Consider the following 24,870-nt stretch of genomic DNA (forward strand, 5'->3'; position numbering starts at 1 on the left):
ACACACACACACACACACACACACACACACACACACCCCCCTCCTAAATATGTATTGTTCTGCCTGTTCTACATAAAGTTAAACTGCCTTGGCCAGGTCTCCCTTAAAAAAGAGGTTCTTAATCTCAATGGGACCAACCTATTTTTAATATTTATTTGTCTTATCATGGGCTGCAGCCTGCACAGTGCTGCAGTGGTTATCTGTGTCCCCTCACAGCGAGGAGGTTCCTGGTTTGAATCCCTGTCAGACAGGATCCTCTCTGTGTGGAGTCTGCATGTTCTCCCTGTGCATGTGTGGGTTCTCTCCGGGTACTCCGTCTTCCTCCCACAGTCCAAAGACATGCTCGTTAGGTTAACTGGTGTTAACTGGAGTGTGGCTGGTTGTCTGTCTCTATATGTCAACCCTGTGATTAGCTGGTGAACAGGGTGTAACCCCGCCTCTCACCCAATGACAGCTGAACAGAAAAGCGGTATAGATAACAGATGGTTTTGTCAAATCATACCAATCATGTAAAAAAAACAAACCATAATGCATCACTTCTACAACTGTGTACATTTTAAGTCTGTTCCCATGTTTTTTGTATAAAGTGTTCATTTCGTTAGCTGTGATTGGAGCATCTCAGTGATGTCATGAGGAAGTGATGAGACGACATGTTGACGCCAGAAGACGTAGAAGAGAATAACCAAAAAACACTTTGAATAACTTTTATTCTTTTCTCCTAACAGATCTGTACAATCAACTGAAGAGGAGCCTAGCAAAAACCTGTACATGTTAAAAGCTTCTGGGCACAAGAACTTCACACCCTTCAAAAATAATGCAAAGGTCGACTCGTCGTCTAACTATGCAAACACGTAGAGACCAGCCGCACGCCGTGAGTGAGTGACGGAGGGCGAGGGCGAGGAGGAGGACCAGAACAAAACAAACAGAAACCAAACATGATCATGTTCCCTTTATATCTCTTTCTGTCCAGTGTTATAGAAAATTACAGTCAGACATCTTATTTACAGACAAACCAACATCTGGAGTTTGATCGGGGGGGGGACGGGGGGACGACGACCAGGTGAACACACGCTGACCGTAGACAATATGGCTACTGCTCCCAGTCAGCACCACCATGTGGACGACCTGTGCTGAGTTCATTCAAGTCTAAATTCATGAAGGTCAATAACCCGTTTATCTCCCGCCAGCTGCGCCCTCACGTTGAAATTCGTGAAATAAAAAAATGACGGATCTTCGGTCAAGTTCTAACAAAAAGCTGCTCTGAGTGAAAGAGAGGCGGAGCCATCTGAGGGCGCACTCACACGAGGCAATCTGTAGCGATCACCTTTGACCCTCAAAGTCCGTCTGACCAGTGAGTCATGCACAGCTACGTAACCTGGAACTGACCTAGAGACAAATCCTACCGACGCGGCGCTCCTCTCGACAATCATTTTAAACGATGAAGGGTTCAGAGGTCGAGGATTTACTTGACGTTTGGTTTGGATGTTTGACTATTGCTCACACATGAACCACATGGCGTTTGTTCAGGCTGACGGAGAAAGACGAGATGTCTTTGTGACGCTCGATCGACATAGTTCATAAAATCAAAGAGAGATTGAGACAAGTCGCGTTTCTTCAGCAACGAGGACAAACTAATCAAATGAACCGCCCACTGATTTTAAATGTCATCCCTTTTGATATTATTACAGAGTTCATGTTCTAATTAATCTGGGCGCACCTGCGACCCCGACCATGACCCCACAGCGAGCAAGACCGAGCTGAACTGGTTTCCTGGTTTAGGCCCCGAAAACCAGAATGACTTCACGTTTCTCAGATTTAAGGCCTCAGAGCCAAACTAACTTAAAACCAGAATGAGGACTAAAACGATCACGACAGACGGAGCTAAAACAGTAATGAAGTCGTAATCCCGAGTTCAAGTTCGTACATAGTTTAAGTTTAATAAATCCACCCGGGCGACATAAATTAACCGCTTTTTAAACACCATGTTTTGAACCCCTTAGACAGACAGCTCATGTTAGCATGCTATCAGACAGACAGCTCATGTTAGCATTCTACCACTTCCTGCTCTTAGAGGAATAGAAAAGGAAAGGTGCACTTTTACGCTAATGATATCAGCTAGCTAACTTTTTTTTAGTTACCAAAAGCTAATATTTATTCCAGCTGACAAACACTTTGCTAGCTAACATCATTAGCTGTGAATTAGCCCTTTCCCATTGACTGGTGGGGTTAGTATTAAGCCACTCCTAGCAGGTTAGCTTAGTTGTAGCAGAATGCTAACATTCACTTTTGTACCGAAGTTGCTAATGGGTTATAGAGACGATGTTTTAACTTTAAATAAATATATAGTGTCAGTTTATTCTTTATTGCTCATAAATCAAGAAGTGGTGAGTTTATTATTCCTCAGGTTGTTTTTACAGTTCATCAGCTGCTCGACTTTACATTTAGCTTTGCAATCAGGGTGTCGCTTCAGAGGAAACTGACCTCCGTGTGGCGATAATGTGACGATAATGTGGCAATGTGGAATAAGCTCAATATGAGATCAAGCGCTCTATTCTAAACTTCAACTGTGATGGGTTTTGGTGCGTTTAATTTGATCTCAGAAGTCAGAAATATCAAGTTGCTGGTCTGATACGGCATCACGAACAACTCTGGAAGTCGAAACTCGAAAACTTCAGTAGTCTGAGTGAAAATCCAACATGGCTGCTCTGAGCATCCACAGTAGTTGAAGCTGCACATTGAAGTGTTCATTAGAGATTTAGTTTTGTTTTAGTGTCATTAAATCCATCACAGCGTCAGTACTCTCTCAAACCTTCACGTAGCTTGTCTTCAGCTTTAAGCTAACAAACATTCTCTTGGAGGCCTCCATGTTACTAATGAGTTAGTGGAACGCCATTAACTCAGTCGTGACGTCATCACCAGCTCTGACTTACGAGGTTAATGGAACGCATCATTTGTCCTTATATGGGGCGTGTCCAGACTATCATGGCTAGGGGGACCAGCTGGGGTCCTGACTTATTCAGGGGGGAGGCCTGAAGTTTGTGCACAAACAAACAAACGAATAGCATTTCCTGTCTGATATCTGAACGTCCAGAGTGACTAACTTTTCTCTTAGCTTATTTTTTTAGTAACTCAAAAAGATGATGTGCTTTTGGTCTAAATTTACAACTCAAAGCAGTAAATAACTGCAACTATCCAAAAGTCAAGAAGACTTTAGCTATTTAAAGAACAGGAAGGTTTAGAATACATTTGTTTTTCCTGCTGGAGTTCGCTCGCAGTTCTTCATGGCGATTAGATTTCAAGGGGGACAAGCCTCTGGACACGCCCCTGGTCCTCATGTTAGGACATCTCATCTCCTGATTCTAACACACACACAAACGTTTAATCAACAGAATCATTAATGATTGTAAATCAGTGCACACATCGCTGTTTAAACCGTCAGCAGCAGAAATACTCGCCACGTTCACCACACTAGACCTTTTCCACGTCTTCATGTTTGAACGATGAATTTAAGTTCATGAGAAACACTCCACATGATTGGGAGGAAGGAGATGACATCATAGTTAGAGATTCTGATTGGTCGATGTGAAACCTTAAAGTCCTATCCGGTCCAACAAGGCAACGCCAGGACGAAGACGTCTGATCAGAAGTTGAAATTAGTTTGAACTCTAACGATGTGGGAATCCAAGCGGGGTGAACGTCTGAGATTCATGTCGGTGAAATGTTAATTATTGTTTCTGGACTTTAAAGACGAGGAGCTCAGTGGTCTGAGACCAGAAAAAAAAAAAAAAACCCTGATGATGATCTCCTTGTGGCGCTGAGGTGAGATTAATCCTTAGTCTGAGAAATGTTCAGAGGAGAGGAGCTGCTTTCTGTGCGCTCAGCTGTTCGTCTGTGACGCACTGCAAGGACGAGAAAAAGTAGTCCCGCAGTTGGCGCTGGATAGAGACCCTGAGGAGTCTCTGCAGCAATACTGACCCCCTTTTTATCCAAAAACACCCAAAACGTGCGACCTACAGCCAAGGAGCGAGTGACGATCCAGTCAGTGAACGTAGGATGGTCGGGGAGCAGAACGTGATGTCAGTTGAACCTTTATTGAGTTACAATATAGATTTATTTTTTTAAAAAGAAAACATTTACAAGTATTCCCGTCCTTGTTGAAATTCTTTCAACGTTCATGATCAGGACAGGAAGTCGTATTATTGTGAAGCACGGCGTGTTCTCCGAGGATCCATGCCTGGAAACTATTTTTTAAATTTCTTTTCAATAAGAATTTGAGGGGGGGGGGGAGGGGGGGGGGGGGGAACAAAAAACAAACAAAAGAAAACTTTATCGATCCAGTGGTGGGTGACCCGGGTCCTGATGAGGGTGGAGGATGAAGATGGAGCTCAGAGGATGTGAGGAGTTCAGAAAGCGTCCACCCAAACCCCCAGACCTCGCTCCGCCAGTGTGCGGTTCACTGAAATCACCTGCAGGGCGAGAAAGGAAGGATTCAGATCATTCACAAGAGAGGGCTCATTTTTATTTGGATTATTTTTGTTATTCTAGACGACGGTTTTGAGTGGATGAAACAGACGAGGTAAGCAAACAGTCCAAACTGAGCGTGGCTAACTTTAGCATTGTTAGCACCTCCAGCATGTGAGCTGAATGCGTGACGTTTTGTAAATCAACATGAAATGAAATAAAATGTTAACGTCCGCATGGAATACATCTTTGTTCATTATAAAGTGTCAACAGAATTATTGTAAGTAAAGTTCCACATTTCAGCATCGACACAGAACAAGAGACTCGTCATATTTGAATTCCCGCTGTTTCTCTTTTAATGTCCACGGCCTGAAAACGAGTTTACTACATATCAGTTTTCCGGACATGAAAGTCTCAGAGCAGATGTGGACAGCTGCATACCTCTTCTCCCACCATGTTCCACAGGTGCACCAGAGGGAGGCCCGTGTTGTTGTCGTAGTTCGAGACCTGCAGAGGAGACAACAACGTTGATTTAGAGAGCGTGCACACCTGAGCCCTTTGAACTGAACTCCAGTGACCTTTGTCTGATAGTTGGATTGTTTGTGGTGGGGCAGACCAACGAACTGAACTCCGGTCCTCTTCAAAACAGGTGGTTTTGCTTCCAAGTGCACCAGAGTTCAGTTCACCTTAAGTGACATCGCGATCCGAACCAAACAAGGGAAGTGAATCAAACAGCTGTGCATTGTGGGTTGAATTTGGCTGTCAGAGAGAGGCTAACATTAGCATTGCTATAACAGCAGCCTTCAGTCCTCTTTGCAGGGTAATGTTCACGTCTGAGCTAAATGTGGTTACACATCTCTCCGGTCGAAAGGCCCGTTTAACCTGAACCAGCAGACGTAGAACTTTCTTCCCACCATTCTTCCACTGTCCTTTTGTTTACCTCGGGGTCATCGTGCAGCACAAGGCCGGATGGCAGCAGCCACTGACCGGACGTTACATTACAGAACATGCGACAGGCAGTGGAGGTTCTAGACCACTTTTACTGAGGGGGCCAAACTGGGGCCAGTTGTTTTGCCAGAGGGGAACATTAAACCCAGGTGAAAAATAGACAAAGATGATCGCTTTTAAAAAAAAAATATATATATATATATAATGCCAAATAATAGCACACATCATAAAATACCATGATTTATATTTGTTTCAGTAAGAGTATTTAATACTAGATTTTGAGTCCGGTTGTTGAGTCAAATACTGTGTATGTGTTATTAGGGGGGCTCTTCCTTTTGGAGGGGTGGCCACAGGGGGGACCAAGCTCAGTGTTACAGGGGCACTGGCCCCTGTTGGCCGCTGCCTAGAACTGCCCATGGCGACAGGTTTTGGAGCTTGACTGAGTGCAGCGTGAAAGCAAACTGAACCAAATGAAGGAGCTCTACCCCTGATCAGAGCCACCTGTGAAACCCCCCTTAGTTCCTGACACTGTCTCCTCACCTGTGAAACCCCCCTTAGTCCCTGACACTGTCTCCTCACCTGTGAAACCCCCCTTAGTCCCTGACACCGTCTCCTCACCTGTGAAACCCCCCTTAGTCCCTGACACGGTCTCCTCACCTGTGAAACCCCCCTTAGTCCCTGACACCGTCTCCTCACCTGTGAAACCCCCCTTAGTCCCTGACACGGTCTCCTCACCTGTGAAACCCCCCTTAGTCCCTGACACTGTCTCCTCACCTGTGAAACCCCCCTTAGTCCCTGACACGGTCTCCTCACCTGTGAAACCCCCCTTAGTTCCTGACACTGTCTCCTCACCTGTGAAACCCCCCTTAGTCCCTGACACCGTCTCCTCACCTGTGAAACCCCCCTTAGTCCCTGACACCGTCTCCTCACCTGTGAAACCCCCCTTAGTCCCTGACACCGTCTCCTCACCTGGGCCAGCAGCGCCGCTCCTCTGGTCATCTCCTCCAGCGCTGACGTGGCGTCGGCTGAGAAGCGATCCTCTCCTGATCAGACACGTTTGAAACAAAGAGTAAGAAGCTGCACAGACTCAGACATCAGCACCTTTCTCTACTTCTCGTGTCGTACCTGGAAGAGGAGCGATGTTGTCGAGTAAAACCTCAGCACCTTGAAACGGGAGTGTCACGAAATCAGACCTGCAAAATAAAAGTGGTTAAACATCATTTCATTAGAGCAGCTTCTTTCACTCTGAAGAGGAGTGCCCACTTCCTCTTTGTTTCATCATTAACTGTTTGTTGTCCTATTATGAACCGAGTGTTTATACGTAGTGAAACAGCTGTTCGTCTCCAAGGCAACAGAAACACACTCTGCGTCATCGACCACACACACACACAAATGGAGAGAGCAACTGAAACCTTTAACTTAGAAAACACTTTGTTTTTATAGATCAACAAATCTATTATTTGAAACTATTTTTTCATGAGGGGATCAAACGCGGACATGTTTCAAAGCTCTGCAGTCGTCTTTGCAGTTACAGAAACCTCCACTAGAGGTCAGTGTTCAGTGAAACTTTGAGTGATGGAGCAGACACTGCTTGCACAGATGATGTGGTACCACTGCGTGTGACCTTTGACCCTCACCTGATCTGTCGTAGCGAGTCGATCTTGACTCGGTCGTAGCCTCCGTAGTCGACATATCTGATTTCCACCTCGTTCGTTTCTTTGTAGAAGGTGATCACCTGAGCTCGCCACCACGCTCCCTCCACTGCCGGAGCTGCACAGATCACGCCAACTACACACACACACACACACACACACACACACACACACACACACACACACATTATTTGCGTTGTAGTGGGGTTTATTTGGCTTCACATGAAGGACCTGATTTAGAACAGCGGTTTGTTTTCCTGAAGGGTGCCATGAAGTGGTGGCGTGAGGGCATTCCAGTGACCTCTGAGGACAGGATGTGGTCCTGTTGGGACATCATTCCCTTTAGCTTCATGGACCACCTGCCTCTCAAGTCTCTCTGCTGGACTCAAACCGTCCCAGTACGGTTCAGGCTTTTCCTAACTCTGACCCCCCCCCCTAACAAAAGGCTGGTAATACGTTTAGACTTCTTTGAGTTTTGAGGAGTTCTTAGAGTGTCTTTACCTTCAGCAGGTGAGGGCAGCGCCGGCGTGCCCGGCTGCGAGTAGCACAGGAACATCTGCTGGTCGAGGCTCCGCAGGGCGTGGTACGTGGGGTGTGTGTGCTGCTGCACGAAGACATGACCCGCCGACACGATGTTCACCACGATCACCTCGACCGTCACGCCGCTGGGGAGCAGGAGCTGGAGAGGAGAGTGACAGGAGGGGGGTCAGTTACTTCAGATCCAGGTCTCGGTCGGCTGCTCTGATGAGGAGTCAGACTCACCCAGAAGGGACCTGAAGTTCACGTGTTTCAGTTTGGACTTTAAATAAATATCTAGATGTAAACATGACTCAGAGATTAAAGCCTCTGGACACTGAACTCATGTTCGTCACATCGACTCTGAGAGGGTCACACGACATCTTCACGTTCTGAACTTTAAGGTCGTCGGGTGTGAAGTGGGCGGGGTTAGCTCTGAGCTTGATCACGTAATAGCTTCAAACCAATAATAAAACATACATGTCTGTCCCGCCCAATCACGTGCATATAAACTACTGAGCTCCTCCCACTTAGCCTCCATGCTCGTGTGAGCCGTTCCTTTCTGAACATCCACCGGCGAGGACGACATCTCGCCATACGAGTGAGAGCTTTAAGATCATCGTTTTTAAATATGACTGACTGCTGCCGTCTTCTGCAATGTGATGCACAGTCTCCCACAGCAAACATCCCATAATAACCAGCATGTTTATATTCATAATGAGAACTAGTTGACTGAGGGGCGTCTTACCCACGAGGTCATAGGAAGTGATGGTAACGTGAGGGGGGGCGGAGGCGGTGCATAAAGGTTGGTCAGGTCCAGATCTTTGAACTTCTTCCCGATGAGGGACAGAGCTTTGTCGACCTGCTGCTGCGTGCCTACACAGACCAAACACAAGTCATGAGATGTGTGCGTTCATGAGAAGACTCGATGTGAGAACTCGCTGTTTCTCAGACTCACCCTCCACGTGACAGATCTGGAACTCCTGTGTGTAAGGCAGAGTGGAGATGTAGATCTTGGCGCCCGAGTTCTGCTTCAGGAAGCTCACGTATCTCCCTTGTTTCCCGATTAACCGGCCGACCAGATGCTGGAAGACAAATACAAGCAGCAGAGGCAACAACCCGTTAAACTGATGATAACGTTTCACACATCAGAAGATCTCACTCAGCGAGGAGCTCCCGTCCATCCAGCCGTCTCCACTCTGACAGTTTCTGTGTTTCTAATAAAGACACACGTCAGCTGAAGTCTGACTGACGACACGCTACACGTCCAAAATAAGTATTAGTGGTCAAGGGAATTTACATAATGGAGCAGAGGAGAAGTCCAGACTGAGCCAATGAGGAGGAAGTAAACACACACTGACATAAATACATCTTCAGTCGCTGAGATGAAATCTTAAACTGAAGAGATGATGCAGCCCTCCTTCAGGTCAAACAGTGTCAATGCATGCAGCCTGGCAGCGCCAGTTATTTGAGCAGAGAAGTTTCGTAAAACGATCAGCTGTTTGAGTCTAAACTCCGTCACCGTGGACTCTGATCTGCTCATCGATAACACACCTGTTAATTATTAAATCATTTATTCCGTGACCGCCAAACTTGCACTGAAATGACCTCGGGATTGAGCTGCTGTATTTATCACAGGTGGCCCAGTTCAGGTGTGTTCAGACTCACCTTTGGCACCTCGATTTCCCAGATGATGAGCTCCGAGCTGGAGGACGCCGCGTGGTTACTCTGACTGTCGCTAAGGCCCATCGTGCAACCGCTGTCCACCGAGTCCATACTGTTCACATCAGAGCCTGCAGAGACAAGAATACACACCTTTACCTGGACGACCTTTACCTGCACGACCTAATGCAACATCACCTAAGGGTGTTTTCACATTAGGGACCCTAGCCCAGATCGGAGTACCCTTGACCCCAAAGACCAGTTCATTACCAGGGCCAGGTCCACCTGACTATGTGTACTAGAGTACGGTCTGTGGGAGATGTGAACACGACTGTGCTACAAACAAGGAAGTGGACAGCTATATGGTGTAATTCTAAACGTCTCCTGACGCTTCAAAACAGTCGTATCTGTGCAGCACGGGCTGTTTCCTCCTCTGACCTGCACGGTGGACGTGGGAAAAGGGTCGTTTGGCGTCTCACAAATAACAAAAACATGCAGATTTCAGCATTCATAAAATACCTGCTCGCACCCGGGATGACCTTTGCCAAAAATATAAACATACAGTCAAAGTTTGGTCGGTCTGAAGGGATTTGGGAACAGAAAATAATTCTCATGACCCAGTGGGGCGCCATCGGGAATTTTCTCCTGATTCCTGCAGCACACAACGTCACCAATGACAACACACGAGGACAGACACCGCCGTGCAATGCTAGTCAACACACAACGACGCTCACATCGATTAGGTTATACGCCACGGCCACAATGCATACCCGTGTTTGAGCCTATGCACACCTCTTATAACCATGCCAGGGCCAAAGAAGTGAACCCCTAACGCCTCCATTACACACAAACTGGTCTTTAGGGGGTCAAGCGTACTCGCGTAGGGTACGGATAGCCTAATGTGAGTGCGCCCTAAATTTATCCAGAATGTTCCCGTGGTTACAAACTTCTACAGACCGCTGAGACAAACATCTCTTAACCTTCTGCAGTCAACAGACTCAAACATGTCCAACATACAAGAGAGAACAAATGCAGAGCAGGGGGTCTAAACCAGCAGAGCCGAGGACCTGACGGTTTACCCTTTGACCTCTTCACATTTTCAAACAGCAGCTCAGCTTTAAAACTCTGAACTGATCCTTTAATACGAGCATGCTCTGAAATCAACCTGACCTGTAGACCTGATCTCTGAGTCACAAGGTCGCTGTCAGCGCGCTGAACCACGTGTAATAAAGAAGGAGTCTATTTACTTCTGACAAGTCACAAATAAACACTTAAATGGACTGACACCTCATTATTTGGCATGCTTCTTAATATTAAATGAATAACTCTCTAAACATCACTGACTTACTGAGACTAGCATCAGGAATAAACAGAGAGCTGTCTTACCTCCGGACTGATCCGTCTCCTCACACGCCCCATGCGCTCCGTTCCTCAGTCCCATCCCGTTCAGCCTCTTTATGTCTCCTGCAGCGTCCACCGAGATGTCGTCCCCTTCAGCCTGAATCGTTTCCTCTGCTGCCGACTCCACCAGTGACGGAGTCTGGGAGGTTTCTCTCACCGACAGGTCTGTCACCTGGATGATGTCCGTGTGGTTGTCAAACATGCTGTTGTGCAGGTCCTCGCTGCTGACACCGTCCTCGGAGTGACATGTGCTGCAGGCTGAGTCCTCGGCGAGCGCCGCCGCCTCGTCTCCTCTCAGCTTGTTGAGTAGAGACGAGCTCTGAGCAGCCGGCCAGTGTCCTCTCTGTGCACCGAGTGTCTGATGACTTCGGAGCTCTGCAGGCTCCCATCCTGCAGCCGAGGAGATGCCATTAGACATCCCCTCCTTATTGCTCTGTGACGGGCTGGTCAGCAGGTGGAGCTGCTCCGCTTTGATTGGCTCATGTTGGGAGCAGAGTCTGCCGCTGCGGTCTGTTACCTGGCTGCTGGTGACACCAAGGACCTCCTGGGTGGCTGCCGAGATGACCTCAGTTATAAGTCCAGCTGCCAGAAGCTCCAGATCCGGCTCCTGGTCATCCTGGGTGGTCTCTGACGAGTGAGCCGAGGAGTCCTGGATGGCATTAAGGGATGTGGAGGCCAGAGACGTGGAGGGGAAGGCCGGCGTGCTGGTCAGGACGTGTTGGTGGAAATCCTGTGCTGAAGGCGGGGTCTCCAGAGAGTCAGCCTCTGATGGGGTCACTCTCTGGACTCTGGCGGGGGTCAGGGTACAGACTAGCATTTCTTCCTGTGCATTTACAGTGCTGTGGTGCTTTGAGACCTCCCCCTCGGGCTCTGGCCGCTCTGCGTCAGAGAGGGAGGGGGAGCTTGACACTTTGGTAGACTGCGAGGACACGATGGCCTCCTCTGCTGCTGGCTCCGGCTCTGATAGCGAGCTTCTCTCCGGCTCTTTCTGTTCCTTCAGTGACAGCTGTAGCTCTTCTTCTTCTTTCCCAGGTGAAGTCTGAGCGGAGAGGGGTGGGACTCTGTCCAGGTGAGGAGCAGCGTCCTCACATATTGGCGCTACTTCCGAGGAAACATGTTGTGTTCTCGGGTTCCCGCCCTGTGCAGGTATGTGGGCGGAGCTAACTGTGTCATTTGTAGGGCTCTCTGTGCCTTTCTCCACCAATCCGTTGCTCCCTTCTGTCGAAGACGTTCTCAGGCCAATCGCGGCGGGGGCCCCCTCGGGACCATCATGGCCTATCAGGCGGTCTTTCTTCCGTGAGATGTACCACCACCAGCCGATCAGTGCGAGGACTCCGGGCAGCGTGTAGGGAACGACAGAGCGAAACCTCAGCGGCATTTCCTCAGGACGCTAACAGCTACACCTGGAAGGTAGAAACAGACATTTAATATTAGATCCACTTCCACAATATTAGAGCCACTCTGCGGGCCGTTCTAAGATTCAGTGTTATAAGTGACGTCTTTATTTGTTCTTCTCATTAATGAGCTCTGAACAAAAACACATCTGAGCTTTTAGACACTCATGAAGACTACAAACATCTGACCTGAACCATGAGGACCACGGCTCTTTCTTTTGGAGCTTTTTATGCCTTTATTTTGAAAGTCAGGACAGTGGGTGGAGTCAGAAATGTGAGAGAGAGAGAGAGAGAGAGACATGAAGGAAGCGAGCAACAGGTCGGATTCCAACCCGAGGCCCTAAGCATTGTACATGGGGTGCATGTACTATTTCTGCTTTATTTAATGCTTTGCAAACAAAGGGTCAAAAAAGAGATTTGGCATTCTTTATCTGATACCTAACCCACTAAAAACACACGATCAGACCCCTCAAAAACCTGATCCTGAAGATGAACTCTTTGCAATGAAGGTCAGCTGAGATAATAAAACAAATGTTTCAAACTTTGTTCATTAATAAATAAACATAAAATAGGGGGGCGTATACTTCCTAGATTAACAGCTAAATATGACCTCCCTCCAGTCTGAAACAAGTACTCAAGATTTCTCAGATCTCTGGAAGTGACCTTCAAGAAGTCAATACTTCAAGGGTTAAACGGCTGTGTGCTTCGTTTAAATAAAGTTTGAAATAAATCCTGAAAAAACTCAAAGAGCAGAAAAACAAACAAACAGGATCGATGGAGTCGAAGCAAACCAGCTCCAGCTGTGTGTGTGTGACTGTGTGTGTGAGTGACTGTGTGTGTGACTGTTAAAAAAGGACGATTGCACATGCCTTTCCTTAACAGACCTGCACAGGAACGAGTCACAAGACCCGTCTCAATCACAACCAGCCATGCTGCCCGACACGTCTCGCTCTGACAGCTGCTGCAAGCTTCATACATGTACGGGGGTGTGTGTGTGTGTGTGAGTGTGTGAGAGAGCAAATGGGGGACTTTTGACCTCTCTGGCAACTGTCCACCTGCTCGACATAGTCAACTGTCTCTCTGCAGGCAGCACAGGCCGGGGATAACTGTCAACATTAAGTAACAACCACAGACTGTTAAAATTCATTAAACCTGCAATCATTTTAGTGTCCAAAAGGGGGCGACTCCACTGGTTGAAGAAAGAAGAAAATATTTCAACCCCCAAGGTTGATGCATGGGCTAAACACAGGCTCACAGCATCAGCGTTTGACAAGTGTGGCTAACATTAGCAGTGCTAGCAGCTAGCCATCGCCCCCCCCTCCCCCCGCAGGTTAACTGTGGTGATGCATAGCTTCAGTTGAGTGGTTAAATCCCAGTTTAACCCGACACAGCTTTTATACAAATCCAACTCCATTTTCTAGATCAAACTTCTACTAACGCATGCTTCGAGAGGCTATCTGTTCAGTGTGCTTGTTTACATTAGGGTGGTAGGGCATTCCCCAGAACTACAGCCCCATCTAGTGGCCGGCAGCTGCGTTACAATTTACAAACAGCATGACCAGCATAGCGGGCCTGAACTGATCAAAATATTCAGTTTAAACGACCAGTGATTCTGGTGCCGACTGGAGAGGGTGCTGAATTTACTGGCTAATTGCATACATCCCTATTTGTTATGTTCTTCTCCATCCGATCATTAAAACTACAGATTCATAACAGCCTGCTGACAATCCTAAAGGAATGATTTATTTTTTACATCGTGCTCCAGAAACTAAAGTCTTAACTTGATCAGGATCAGCTCCCTTTTTTATTCAAGCGCACACACGTTCCTGGTAAACACAGATATTGGTGAGCCAGCTTGGAGAGTTGCAGGTTTGTAGTGACCCTGAGTCTCTCCTCCAATGAGTGGGGCTGCTGTCTGCGGAGAGACGAGTCTCCCTCATGTCAGTCTGCATCTCCTGAATCACTCCCCCACAACATTACTGTCTTCATTTACTGAGGTCAAGAGGTCATGCAATGATCAAGTTATGCTGAGAGTGCCCTCTGCTGGATCAAACTGTAAACTACTTCAGACGGTCTGATTATTTTGAATATGAACACCTCGTTACAGTTTAAATGTGAACATCCTACTTAGTTTGAATGATTAAGAAGTGATGGCTCAAACACTCAGTCAATGCAGAACATGAAATGAGCTGCAGCAGAAACATGACATCATCATTAATGTATGTCTCACTGATTACAGATATAAGAGCCTCTCATTGGTGGACTTTAACACTCTCCAGCTAAAGCTGTTGAATATAAAAACGTGATTCTACAGCTGAGCAGCTCGAGCGAGCAAACACACAAACATGTTGAGCTCTCGTCTTTAATAATGCAACGACGTGCAGACTGTGACAGAAAGGGGAGGAAGAGGACACTGGCCCACGCGGCCCTCTAACACGAGGATCAGACTTTCTTACAAACCAACAGAAGTCTAACTGAAGTGTGTTGATACACCAGCTGACTTTATATGATAATACTGAGTTACTAATGTGACAGACTGTTAGAGGGTGTGTGGACCCAGCACCAACTCCTCCGAGAAAAAAAATCACGACCCATATTTGGGATATTTTTCGACCAGATCAGATTAATTTACTGAAAAATTGTGCAGTTTGGACCTCAGTTGGTACAAAACATGTGACATAAGCAAGAAACTGAACAAAACTATCATTTTTAAAAAGTGCTTCACAGACTTTTTCACACAAAGTTTTTTTCCAGGCACACATTCGCGACCCACTGAAAATGGCTATGCGACCCACCAGTTGAGAACCGCTGGTCTTAAGGACATTATCACAAACTAGTCACATAAACGCTTCAGTTTGTCAGGATGTTAAAACTTCTTCTCACGTGAGGAGAGTAAGCGAGTCTTTGAGTGTTCGAAGAAGTGGCTTGAGAATGAGAATTATTTAACAACTCTTGAAAACTTCATCCATATTAAAAAAATTATCATAAACTTTTCAGTCTTTAGATATTAATGCTGCAGACCTCGTCTTAAAGAAGTCTTTAAGTCTTTAAAGGGTCCCTGAGGGGAGACATGATGTAAAAAGAAAGGCGTGGAAGTGGCGGATGGAGGTTTGACCGTAAAGCCACAGCCTACAGAAACAACAAATACTGTAAAGAAAAAAATAAGTTTTGAACACCAAAACAAAGGCTTACTACCAAAAACAACAACACTCCCTTATCAAGATGTGTCTGCTTTTGTGTAGACTACACCTGGTTCACAGGTTAAGGGTTAAACCAACCCCCCCCCCCCCCCCCGGTGAACAGTCTCACCATGAGAAACTAAAATCTGGGGTCTCAGCTCCTCTGTCTATGTACAGATGTGAATATCAAGTCCACCCCAGAAACCTCTGCAGGTGAACTAGAACACAGCCAGCCTGCACATACAGTTCTAATAAATTGTGGCACACACACACCAGGAGTACATTCACCTTGGACAAGGTTACAACAGAAGAACAAATGTGGATCACTCCTCACAGGTTAGACTGAAGCATGCCACTGTTATATTGACCTCAAAGTCCGGATTCAGACGGTGACCTTGGTGTTCAGATATCCTGGGAGTGGCCAGGCAGTGTGTTACAAACCTGTCTGTGTGCTTACTACAGGCAGCGTAATGGCACAGCCCACTAACCTGACACACTGCCTCTCTTACTGCAGTATAACAAGTGACATGTCACAGGTGTGAGGTGTTCATACATGTCGATCTGTAGCTCGACTGGTAGAGCAATGTTACAGCAGGTACTCTGCAATCATGTCTTCATAGGTAGCTTAAATTGTCTTTTTGCAAGCAGTCCGGCTGACATGTATGACGGGACTGCAGCATCCCTGCTACATTATAAACTCAAGCTAGCTGGGCTTTATGTTAGCTACAACAGCATGCTAATCATTCATTTAAAATAAAACCAGCCTGATGGAAACTGGAGTATTCTGCTTTACACAAACACGACAGGCTGGCTGGGGGGGACTCACCGGGTTGCTGAGGGTCATAATGTCAACTTTTAGCGAGGACTTAACGTAGCCTAAGCCCGACCATACCCCGCTAGCATCGTGCTAATAATATCTCCCCTGTGGGTCCTTGTGGCTCATGATAAATAATCCCGGTGTCCTCTCCGAGCATTCAACTACAACACACACAGGCTAACTAGCATGCTATGTGGCTATCAGACAGCTGAACGGGAGACTGCATTAGCCAGTCGTATAATGTTACAGCATCCAGACAGGATAAAACTAAACTAATTAAAGTATTCCCTGCCTTTTTTTTAAAATTCTTCATTCATCTTAACCCGTCTGCTACAATAGAGATTAAACACCATGAAGCCCTAAATTAGCAATGACAGAGTAAAATAAACTTTATAAATGTGTCTTATTTAAACGCCGAATTCATCCGAACACATTGACCGTCCATGTGAGACCTTATGTTCAGTATACACACACACAAAGCTCGGTGAATACACCAGAAACACAGGATTCATAAAATATAACGTGGGGTTTGGCGGAGCACGATCAGGAGCGACATCCGACTGGTGTTACGTCGAGAAACGCATCCCTACCAAGAATCACACTCACCTCGCAGGACAATGTAATCTATGGCAAACATAATTTATACTCTGCCGGACTTTAATTCTACATTTAAATTTACTCTACAAACACTTCAAATTCAAACACAGTTAGCAGGTTATATTTACGCAGGTTAATGAAAATGCGACTTCTCCCGAGTCTGCAGAACTATAAGAAACACTTAACATGTATTAAGTATAAACTTCAACACTATACATAATTTGTCACCACAGATCTGCACCCAGAAAACAAGATTTATACCGTTTTCTGACACTTCAGCGAGGTGCATGCAAATCTCTGCAGGAATACATTTCTCGACATAACACCGGGCGCAGAGGTGTTTTATGACATCCCAGTCTCGTGTTGACGAAATAATCGGACTAAATAGTTATCACTGGGAGAAAACTGCGTGTAGGCTACACAACCACTTATAAAGCAAGAGAAAGTTATGCTACCCACGATTGGGAGTTTAACCTTGCTGTTGCTGTAAAGTTTGTTTATCTGCCGACTTCACACCAACGTACACCGATTTCACTTAATAAAAAAATGTAATCTACCAATTTACACGTATAGGCTGTAGCATTTAGTTGCCGTGCACGTGGGGAAATCTAGATTAGTTGATAAAAAAACATGCAACACATTTAAGTTGTTGCGTCCGTGCTGGAAGTTTCAAACTCGCGGAATGGGGAAAATCCGAGGAGCACGTGAATGCATCACACAGCATGGCTCGTAAGGAGGCCGCGGTGCATGATGTGAAGTTAGCAGGCTAGCCAACCTCAGTGGTTATACTGCTAAAACGTTAAATAATGTCGACAAACACCGTCATGTAAAGGCAGCTCGTCGTACAGTAACCTTCCTGCATCACTCCCGGCCCCACACACCGTGAATTAATGAAACCTTTGTGTTTAAGGACACTTTCTATGGTGTTAGGCCGGCTCACAGAGCACTGTGAACGCACCAACACGGACCAATGGGGGCCTGTGTCGGACTGACGCAGGGTTAAAGGACATTCAGACCCACAGAGGGACAGAGAGAGAGCTGCTGTCCTATACGGGCCGCAGACCTTCATGTTAGCCTGCTAGCATGTCCGTGGCCTGTGCACCAACACAGCACATGTGCAGCATGTATAAGAGTTATAATAACGCATGCGAGCATCAGATTGGTGTTCCACAGAGAGGAGGAACGAGGCTAATCTAACTTACACAACAGGAGCTAGCAGCAGTGTGTGAAGAGGAGCATTGTTCAATGACATGACGGGATTACTGCTCTCAGTCTGTCACTACACTGACCACACACACGCGGAATCACGTCTGTGCGGGTTTTTTACACTGTGCGTGGATCTGAACCCAGTCATGCTGTGTGTGTGTGTGTGTGTGTGTGTGTGAGGGACATGATGTAGATGCTATCGGCGTGCCCCCCTCAGGTGTGTGAAACGCGCTCCTTCCTCTCCTTCACGTTACTTACAGTATTTCACGGTCCTCGGTGCCGCCACTATGAGAGCGATACTGCTGATAATGTAGAGAGTCTTCAAACGTGTCCCTGTGTGGAAAGTCAGCCTCTCCTCCCCACGTGTTGACCGACTAGCACCAGTCTAAAAAAAACACACAGGCTAAACAGCTGGTTAAATCTCGCGATACTTCCAGTCTCGCGACATCTCAGAATGCGGTAAAGGAACACTTTTTAACAAATAAAATAAAATGTTCATCAGTAATAACTATTACACTATATGATATTTATATATATAATAGAATAATTTATATATATAATAGAATATATTATATTCCTAGAATGTTAGTTGTGAGTTCTTATGCTTACATGGGCAGACATGTTTACATTTAAAATTAAAATGTTGGTAAATTAATTATTTGCTGTTCTTTGTTGTATTTGGGCTAAAATAACAGTTTCATGATTTTATTAAAATATGAGCTATGAGTTAATAAAAAAATGTATGAACAGCCTCTGTCTCCCATGATGCATCACTCCTTTAGGGTATAATTTACCCCCTTCTTTTAAAAGTTCATGTTCCAACTTTTAAACATTTTAAAAACATTCAATCAGCTTCTTTAAAATCGTGATTTACATGTTAAGTTTAAAAAAGTGAAGAAGAAGAACAACAGTTAATCAACGATGTTTTAAACGATGAAGACGAATCAAATCATGTTACCCCGTGATGACCTTTAGGAACATGTTACCCCGTGATGACCTTTAGGAACACGTTACCCCGTGATGACCTTTACGAACACTTTACCCCATGATGACCTTCAGGAACACGTTACCCCGTGATGACCTTTAGGAACACTTTACCCCGTGATGACCTTTAGGAACACTTTACCCCGTGATGACCTTTACAAACACTTTACCCCATGATGACCTTTAGGAACACGTTACCCCGTGATGACCTTCAGGAACACGTTACCCCGTGATGACCTTCAGGAACACGTTACCCCGTGATGACCTTCAGGAACACGTTACCCTGTGATGACCTTTACGAACACGTTACCCCGTGATGACCTTTAGGAACACGTTACCCCATGATGACCTTTACGAACACGTTACCCCGTGATGACTTTCAGGAACACGTTACCCCATGATGACTTTTAGGAACATGTTACCCCGTGATTACCTTTAGGAACACGTTACCCCGTGATGACCTTTAGGAACACGTTACCCCGTGATGACCTTTAGGAACAAGAACTTTAAAAAAGTTTATTTAAAGAGCCCATATTATGCCCTTTTTGGGGTTCGTATATTTAATCTATGTACCTACTTTTGTACGTTCACAATAGCTAAAGTTCGAAAAAAGTGTCTGTTTTCATGTACTGCTCCTCCTTGCTCCCTCTATGCTCTGAGTCCGTCAGCTACACTCTGCTGAGCCCCCACTGTTAGACCCCACGTGGGCCAAGTCTGCTCTGATTGGTCTGCTGATCCGCTCTGTCGTTATTGGTCAGTTGCTCAGCACGCTTCTCGGAAATTTCAACATGAGCTGCAGGGCTTGCCACAACGAGCCAATGGGCTTAGATCAGTGATCTCACACTGACAAGACCGCACCGCTAATCAGCCCCCCGGTAAACTGCCTACGTTTTAAGCACATCTAGACTTTTAATATTAATCCTGCTTTTTATTGGAAATGTTGAGTTTAATCCCGGGCCTGACTCAAATATTTGTTTGTTAATTCTGCTGCATTTATGGGGACTATACGCACAGGCAAATTGCAACAGACTTTTTACTGCTGTAACGCAACCACAACTCATGCTTTTGCCCACAACTCACGTCTGTCTCCCTCACTCCAGAAATCCATCTCCTACTATCATTCCCTTCTCTCTTCCTACTCTATCCCCCGAAATATGGTAATACATTTTACACCCCAACATGCAATCACTATTATTGTCACCTACAAGCCTCCTAACGTCAATGAAAGTGCCTATCTATCTCAGCTTTCTGAAATAATTAAATCTGTTACATCAAAGGAGCTTGTAATTTTGGGTGATACCAACCTTGACTGGAATGATGGCTCATCAAAATCGTTGAAAGCCACTGCAATGAAACTTGGACTTTATCAATTAATCAAAGATCCAACAAGAATTGGCAAAACACACAGCTCACTTCTGGATCTTATCCTAACAAATCAACCCTCAAAATATGCAATGTCTGGTGTAATAGATATGGCTATTTCAGATCATTCGCTTATCTACGCAATAAGGAAAACTCTAAAATCTACAAAAACCCATGCCCGCCCCCACTCTATCAAAAATACCAATTTCAAAACTACCTGAATTCAACGCTGAATTTAGTGCTATTGAGTGGAATGATGAACTGTTGCTGGAATATCCAGAACAAATTCTAACACAATTCCAAACTAAACTTCCGACGATACAGAATAAATATACCACTGCCAGCAAGGTTCGACCTAGGCAGAGTAAATTACCATGGATAAATTCTGAATTATCTCAACTCCTAAAAAAGAAGGCCACTCTCCTCAAAATGTATAGGTTAAGTCGAACACCTGAGAGCAAAAACAATTTCATACAAATTAAAAATAAATGTACTACCGAACTGCGTAAGGCTAAAGCGGTCTATTTCCAACAGCAAATTACCCAATCTGCTCCCAACCCAAAGGCATTATGGCAGACCCTTAAGGTCATCACTGGCGAAAATGTAAAGAAAAAGAATTTCAATATGCAGATTTCCCTACAGGGTACTCTAATCTCAGACTCAGAAAAGATTGCAAGTGCCTTCAATGACTATTTTGTATCATCTGTCAAAGAACTGGCAACCAATTTTGTCACGTCCTCCCCCCTATCACCTGTTCTTTCTTTAACACCTGATCAGTTCTCATTTTCTGAGATCACTCAGAATGAGGTGACAGAAATACTGCACTAATTAAAAAACTCTCATGCCCGTGATATTTATGGTCTAAACACCTTCTTTTTAAAGACTCATGCTGGTAGCCTAGTACCCCCTTTTCAGCATTTAATCAATCTCTGTCTCAGGCTTTCTATCTTTCCCTCTAACTGGAAAATATCACAAATCACACCAATTTTTAAATCTGATGATCCTACTCTTGTTTCAAACTACAGACCTATAGCAATACTTCCAGTTATGTCTAAGTTGCTTGAAAAAGCCTTACATAACCAGCTATGTTCTTACTTTGAAGCTAACAACTGGCTCAGCGACTGCCAACATGGTTTTCGATCTAAACGATCAACCATGTCGGCATTACTACTTCTCACTGAACAAGTATGTGACTCTCTTAAAGGTCACATCACTGGAGCTATTTTTATTGATTTTCGTAAAGCTTTTGACACAGTGAACCATCAAATCCTGCTTAACAAACTTCACTCATTTAAACTGTCTCCATCTGTGAATGAAATGCTTTCTTCTTATCTGAGAAACAGGTCGCAAGTTGTCAAAATTGATCGTGCAACATCCCAACCTTTAGTCTGTGACATGGGTGTTCCACAAGGCAGCATTCTTGGACCCTTACTTTTTCTTTTATACTGTACATCAATGATCTTCCTCAAGTGTGCAAATATTCAAAATGCTTACTGTATGCTGATGATACTGTTATTTTTCTCTCTGACTCAAATCCTGATGTCATAAATTCCAAATTATCGTCTGATCTTCAGTTCTTACATGATTGGTAGAAAAATAATCATTTGACTATCAATGTAAAGAAAACTGAGTGTATGTACTTTCAGTCCCCCAGAAAATGTATTACATTCACTGATCCCATCACCTTTGCAAGCCAAGATCTTGTCATCACAAAGACCTACAAATATCTTGGTGTGCTACTTGATTCACATCTTACATACCGTGAACACAGCTCTAAACTAACTAGAAACTTTATGTGTATAATAAGATCAGATCATATCTCTCCTTCTCTGTTTCTGAAACGTACCTACATGCAACTGTGTTTTCATCAATTTCCTACTGTCTTCCAATCTGGTCACTTACCACTAAGGAGATTACTGAACCAATAGCACGACTGTACTATCGAGCTCTTAACAACACTTAGCTCATGTGACACCTCAGGTGTCGTCCCTGCACGCCGTCATTTTGGATTTTAAATGATTTGTTTGTATTTGAAGGTTGTGAAGAAGTCACATGACCTCTGAGTGTTTAATCCCGCCCCCCTTCAGTGTTTCTCATGAAGTTAGGAGGACATTCCTGAACTGTGATTGGCTGTTTGCCCTGTCGAAGGCGGGACTTTTGCTCAAATCAGCTGTTGCATCTTCAGACTGCTGGGCGCTTCCTTTATATTTCATGTGGTTCGTATTTAAACTGTGACACACGGAGACGTTTTCAGAGGGTTGTTAATGTGAACCTTGAGAAAAAAGTATTTGAAGCTCGTTTTAAATTTCCTGTCTGATGTCCAACCTGAAGAACTCACCATCTGATTGGTTGAAAAATATCAGAGATTTATTTGGTGAGTTTTCATGAAGAATCTGTGCTGAGGCTGTTTTTTAGGATCACTTATCTAAATGTTAACACTTTATTACTGAGATAGAAAGTGTTAATGAATGTGTTCATAACACCTCTGGCCCCCCCTGCATGGTCAGTGATCAGGTTCACCCCCCCCCGCAGTCAGAGAAGTCTGGCCAAGCCCCTTTATGGGGGTTTAGGATTATGAATTATAATCTGACTGTGACGGTTTGAGTCGTTTAATTTCATCAGAAGAAAAAAAAAATACACAAGATGTATTTTTTTATTAGAAAGAAATGAACTCAATAAATAAATAATTTACACAGAAACGCTCACAATGATTGTAACTCATGGAGAAAGTTTCTGGACCAGACGAGAGTGTGAGAGGAAGACGCTTGTCTGAAAGATTAATCACAACAATAACTTCAGACATTTAGTTTTGATTGTTAAATTACGTTGAAATCTTCGTAACTAAAATGAAGAAGATCGTTCTCCTCAGGACTCAATTACATTACACGGACACGGACATCCGAAGCGTACTTTGTAGTCCCGGCAGCGTCTTCTCTTCTGGTCTCGGTTCCGACAGACAAATCCTTTATCTGGACTGTAGCTGAAAGTGAAACATGTTGAAGCAGTTAGTGAAGATTCACATTTCTATGAAAACTGTTGACACAATATTAATAAGTGAAGGTTTCTGATTGAACATGAGTCCTAAGGTCTAAATCCTGACCCAGAACATGAGTCCTAAAGTCTAAATCCTGACCCTGACCCATAACATGAGTCCTAACGTTTCAATCCTGACCCTGACCCAGAACATGAGTCCTAAAGTTTAAATCCTGACCCTGACCCATAACATGAGTCCTAACGTTTCAATCCTGACCCTGACCCAGTCTTAGTCCTCTGAAAGATGTCACGAGAATAAAGCTGATGAATCAAGGAGTCCTCGGTTAGGAAACCTGGACCGGATTGTTCATTATGATTAAAATGATCCAGGATCAGAATCAATCCATCCTGGCTGTTCTCTAAACCTCCTTCTGTCCTATAGTCCATTCTGATTGGTCCAACATGAAGTATGTGAACAAATCTGAAATCCTCAATTTGTCAAAGTACCTGGATGTCGTTCTGATTCAGTAAAAATCTACAGTCTGCATCAGACCAGTCTGTTTCCCACAATGCAAAGCGGCAGGTCAGAGGTCGACATGATGGACAGCAGCGCCCATCATAACATAGGAAATAATCCCAATCAGATCAATCCACACAACGAGACCACCAGTTATCTTTGTTGATTCTCTAAATCATGAAAATCTAAATGAATCTCTGGTCAGCTTTTCTCAGACTGTAAGTGGACGCCACACTGTAACAGCGTTTAACGCCAGCTGGGCTGTTGTTTACTTCCTCATTCCAAGACCAGAAACCAGCTTAGCCAGGCCTGGTGTACTGCAGTGTAACCACCGACTGGAGGTCAGAGGTCATTATATAGTATGCTGTGCGTACTGCATTGGACAGTAGTCTGTCATGGGCCATTGAGAGATCCTGACAGCTGATTTAAAATCAAAGATCTTATTTGATGATATTCAGAGATATTTGGTGAACATGCTTCATTTCCACATTAACGTCTTCTTTATCTCTGTGACTGAAGCAAACAGTCATTTAACAGCAAGTCTACATCCTCGTGTGTTTATTTACTTCCTGTCAGGAGCCTGACTCAGAAGATCAGAGACTAAATCTTTCATCACTTCAGATTCAGTTCTTACGAACAAAAGATGTCACATGTAAAGAAGAAGTGAATAAATGAACAGTAAAGGGATAAATGAGTCTATTGGATTTGTTGTAGTTTGTGTGATGAGCTCAAACGTTCATAAAGTCAGGAGATTGAAATGCAACTTGTTGAGTGTGGCTCTTACATATAGAAGGCCTGCCCCGTGGAGATGGCCGTTTTGTTGGTGTCCCTGGTGAAGACATCGATGTAGAGAGGACTTTCACAGATTGCTCCTGGATGATCTTTTCTCAGGTTTCTCAGAAGCTCCCTGTCCCCAGATCCACCCGGATTGTCCCGGTTAAACCACGTTGTCCAGCACACTGGTCAGGATAAAAGAGACAGCGTAATTGTTTAGTCACAAGAATCAAAAACCATCCTAACTGCCTGATTTTGAGGAAAAGTTACCTTCTTGACTGCAGAAGTTAGACGGACACATGAAACGAACACGATAATCTTGACACGTGCCGTTGGTCTGCTCTGAGTTTTTACACATGAAGCCGGAGGTTGTGTCAGCTCTGCAGAAAGAAACAAAGGAGAATCAGTCAGGACAACTTCACTACAG

General features: G+C 44.8%; 1 protein-coding gene and 1 long non-coding RNA gene across 3 annotated transcripts in view; both read right to left on the reverse strand.

Annotated features, from left to right (window-relative positions):
• LOC132980196 (uncharacterized) overlaps nt 1–19,660 on the reverse strand; it is a 33,566-nt gene extending 13,906 nt beyond the window's left edge. The window contains exon 1 of the long non-coding RNA XR_009674144.1: nt 19,492–19,660. This is a non-coding gene — a long non-coding RNA (uncharacterized LOC132980196). The remainder of the gene's footprint in view (nt 1–19,491) is intronic.
• akap1b (A kinase (PRKA) anchor protein 1b) lies at nt 691–18,248 on the reverse strand. Of its 2 annotated transcripts, none has more exons than XM_061046178.1 (11): nt 18,092–18,248; nt 10,626–12,043; nt 9,246–9,370; nt 8,536–8,662; nt 8,326–8,453; nt 7,563–7,740; nt 7,047–7,197; nt 6,535–6,602; nt 6,379–6,452; nt 4,903–4,968; nt 691–4,466 (listed from the first exon to the last, which is right to left on the reverse strand). In XM_061046178.1, exons 2-11 carry the CDS (start codon nt 12,016–12,018, stop codon nt 4,404–4,406), a joined length of 2,373 nt encoding a protein of 790 aa, XP_060902161.1. In that variant the 5' UTR covers nt 12,019–12,043; nt 18,092–18,248; the 3' UTR covers nt 691–4,403. The 2 variants fall into 2 exon arrangements, with proteins under 2 accessions (XP_060902161.1, XP_060902162.1); XM_061046179.1 differs by lacking the exon at nt 18,092–18,248 and adding an exon at nt 16,040–16,182.
• Nucleotides 19,661–24,870: the final 5,210 nt, after the last annotated feature.

This window comes from Labrus mixtus, chromosome 9 (assembly GCF_963584025.1).
Source record: "Labrus mixtus chromosome 9, fLabMix1.1, whole genome shotgun sequence".
Taxonomy (NCBI): Eukaryota; Metazoa; Chordata; class Actinopteri; order Labriformes; family Labridae; genus Labrus; species Labrus mixtus.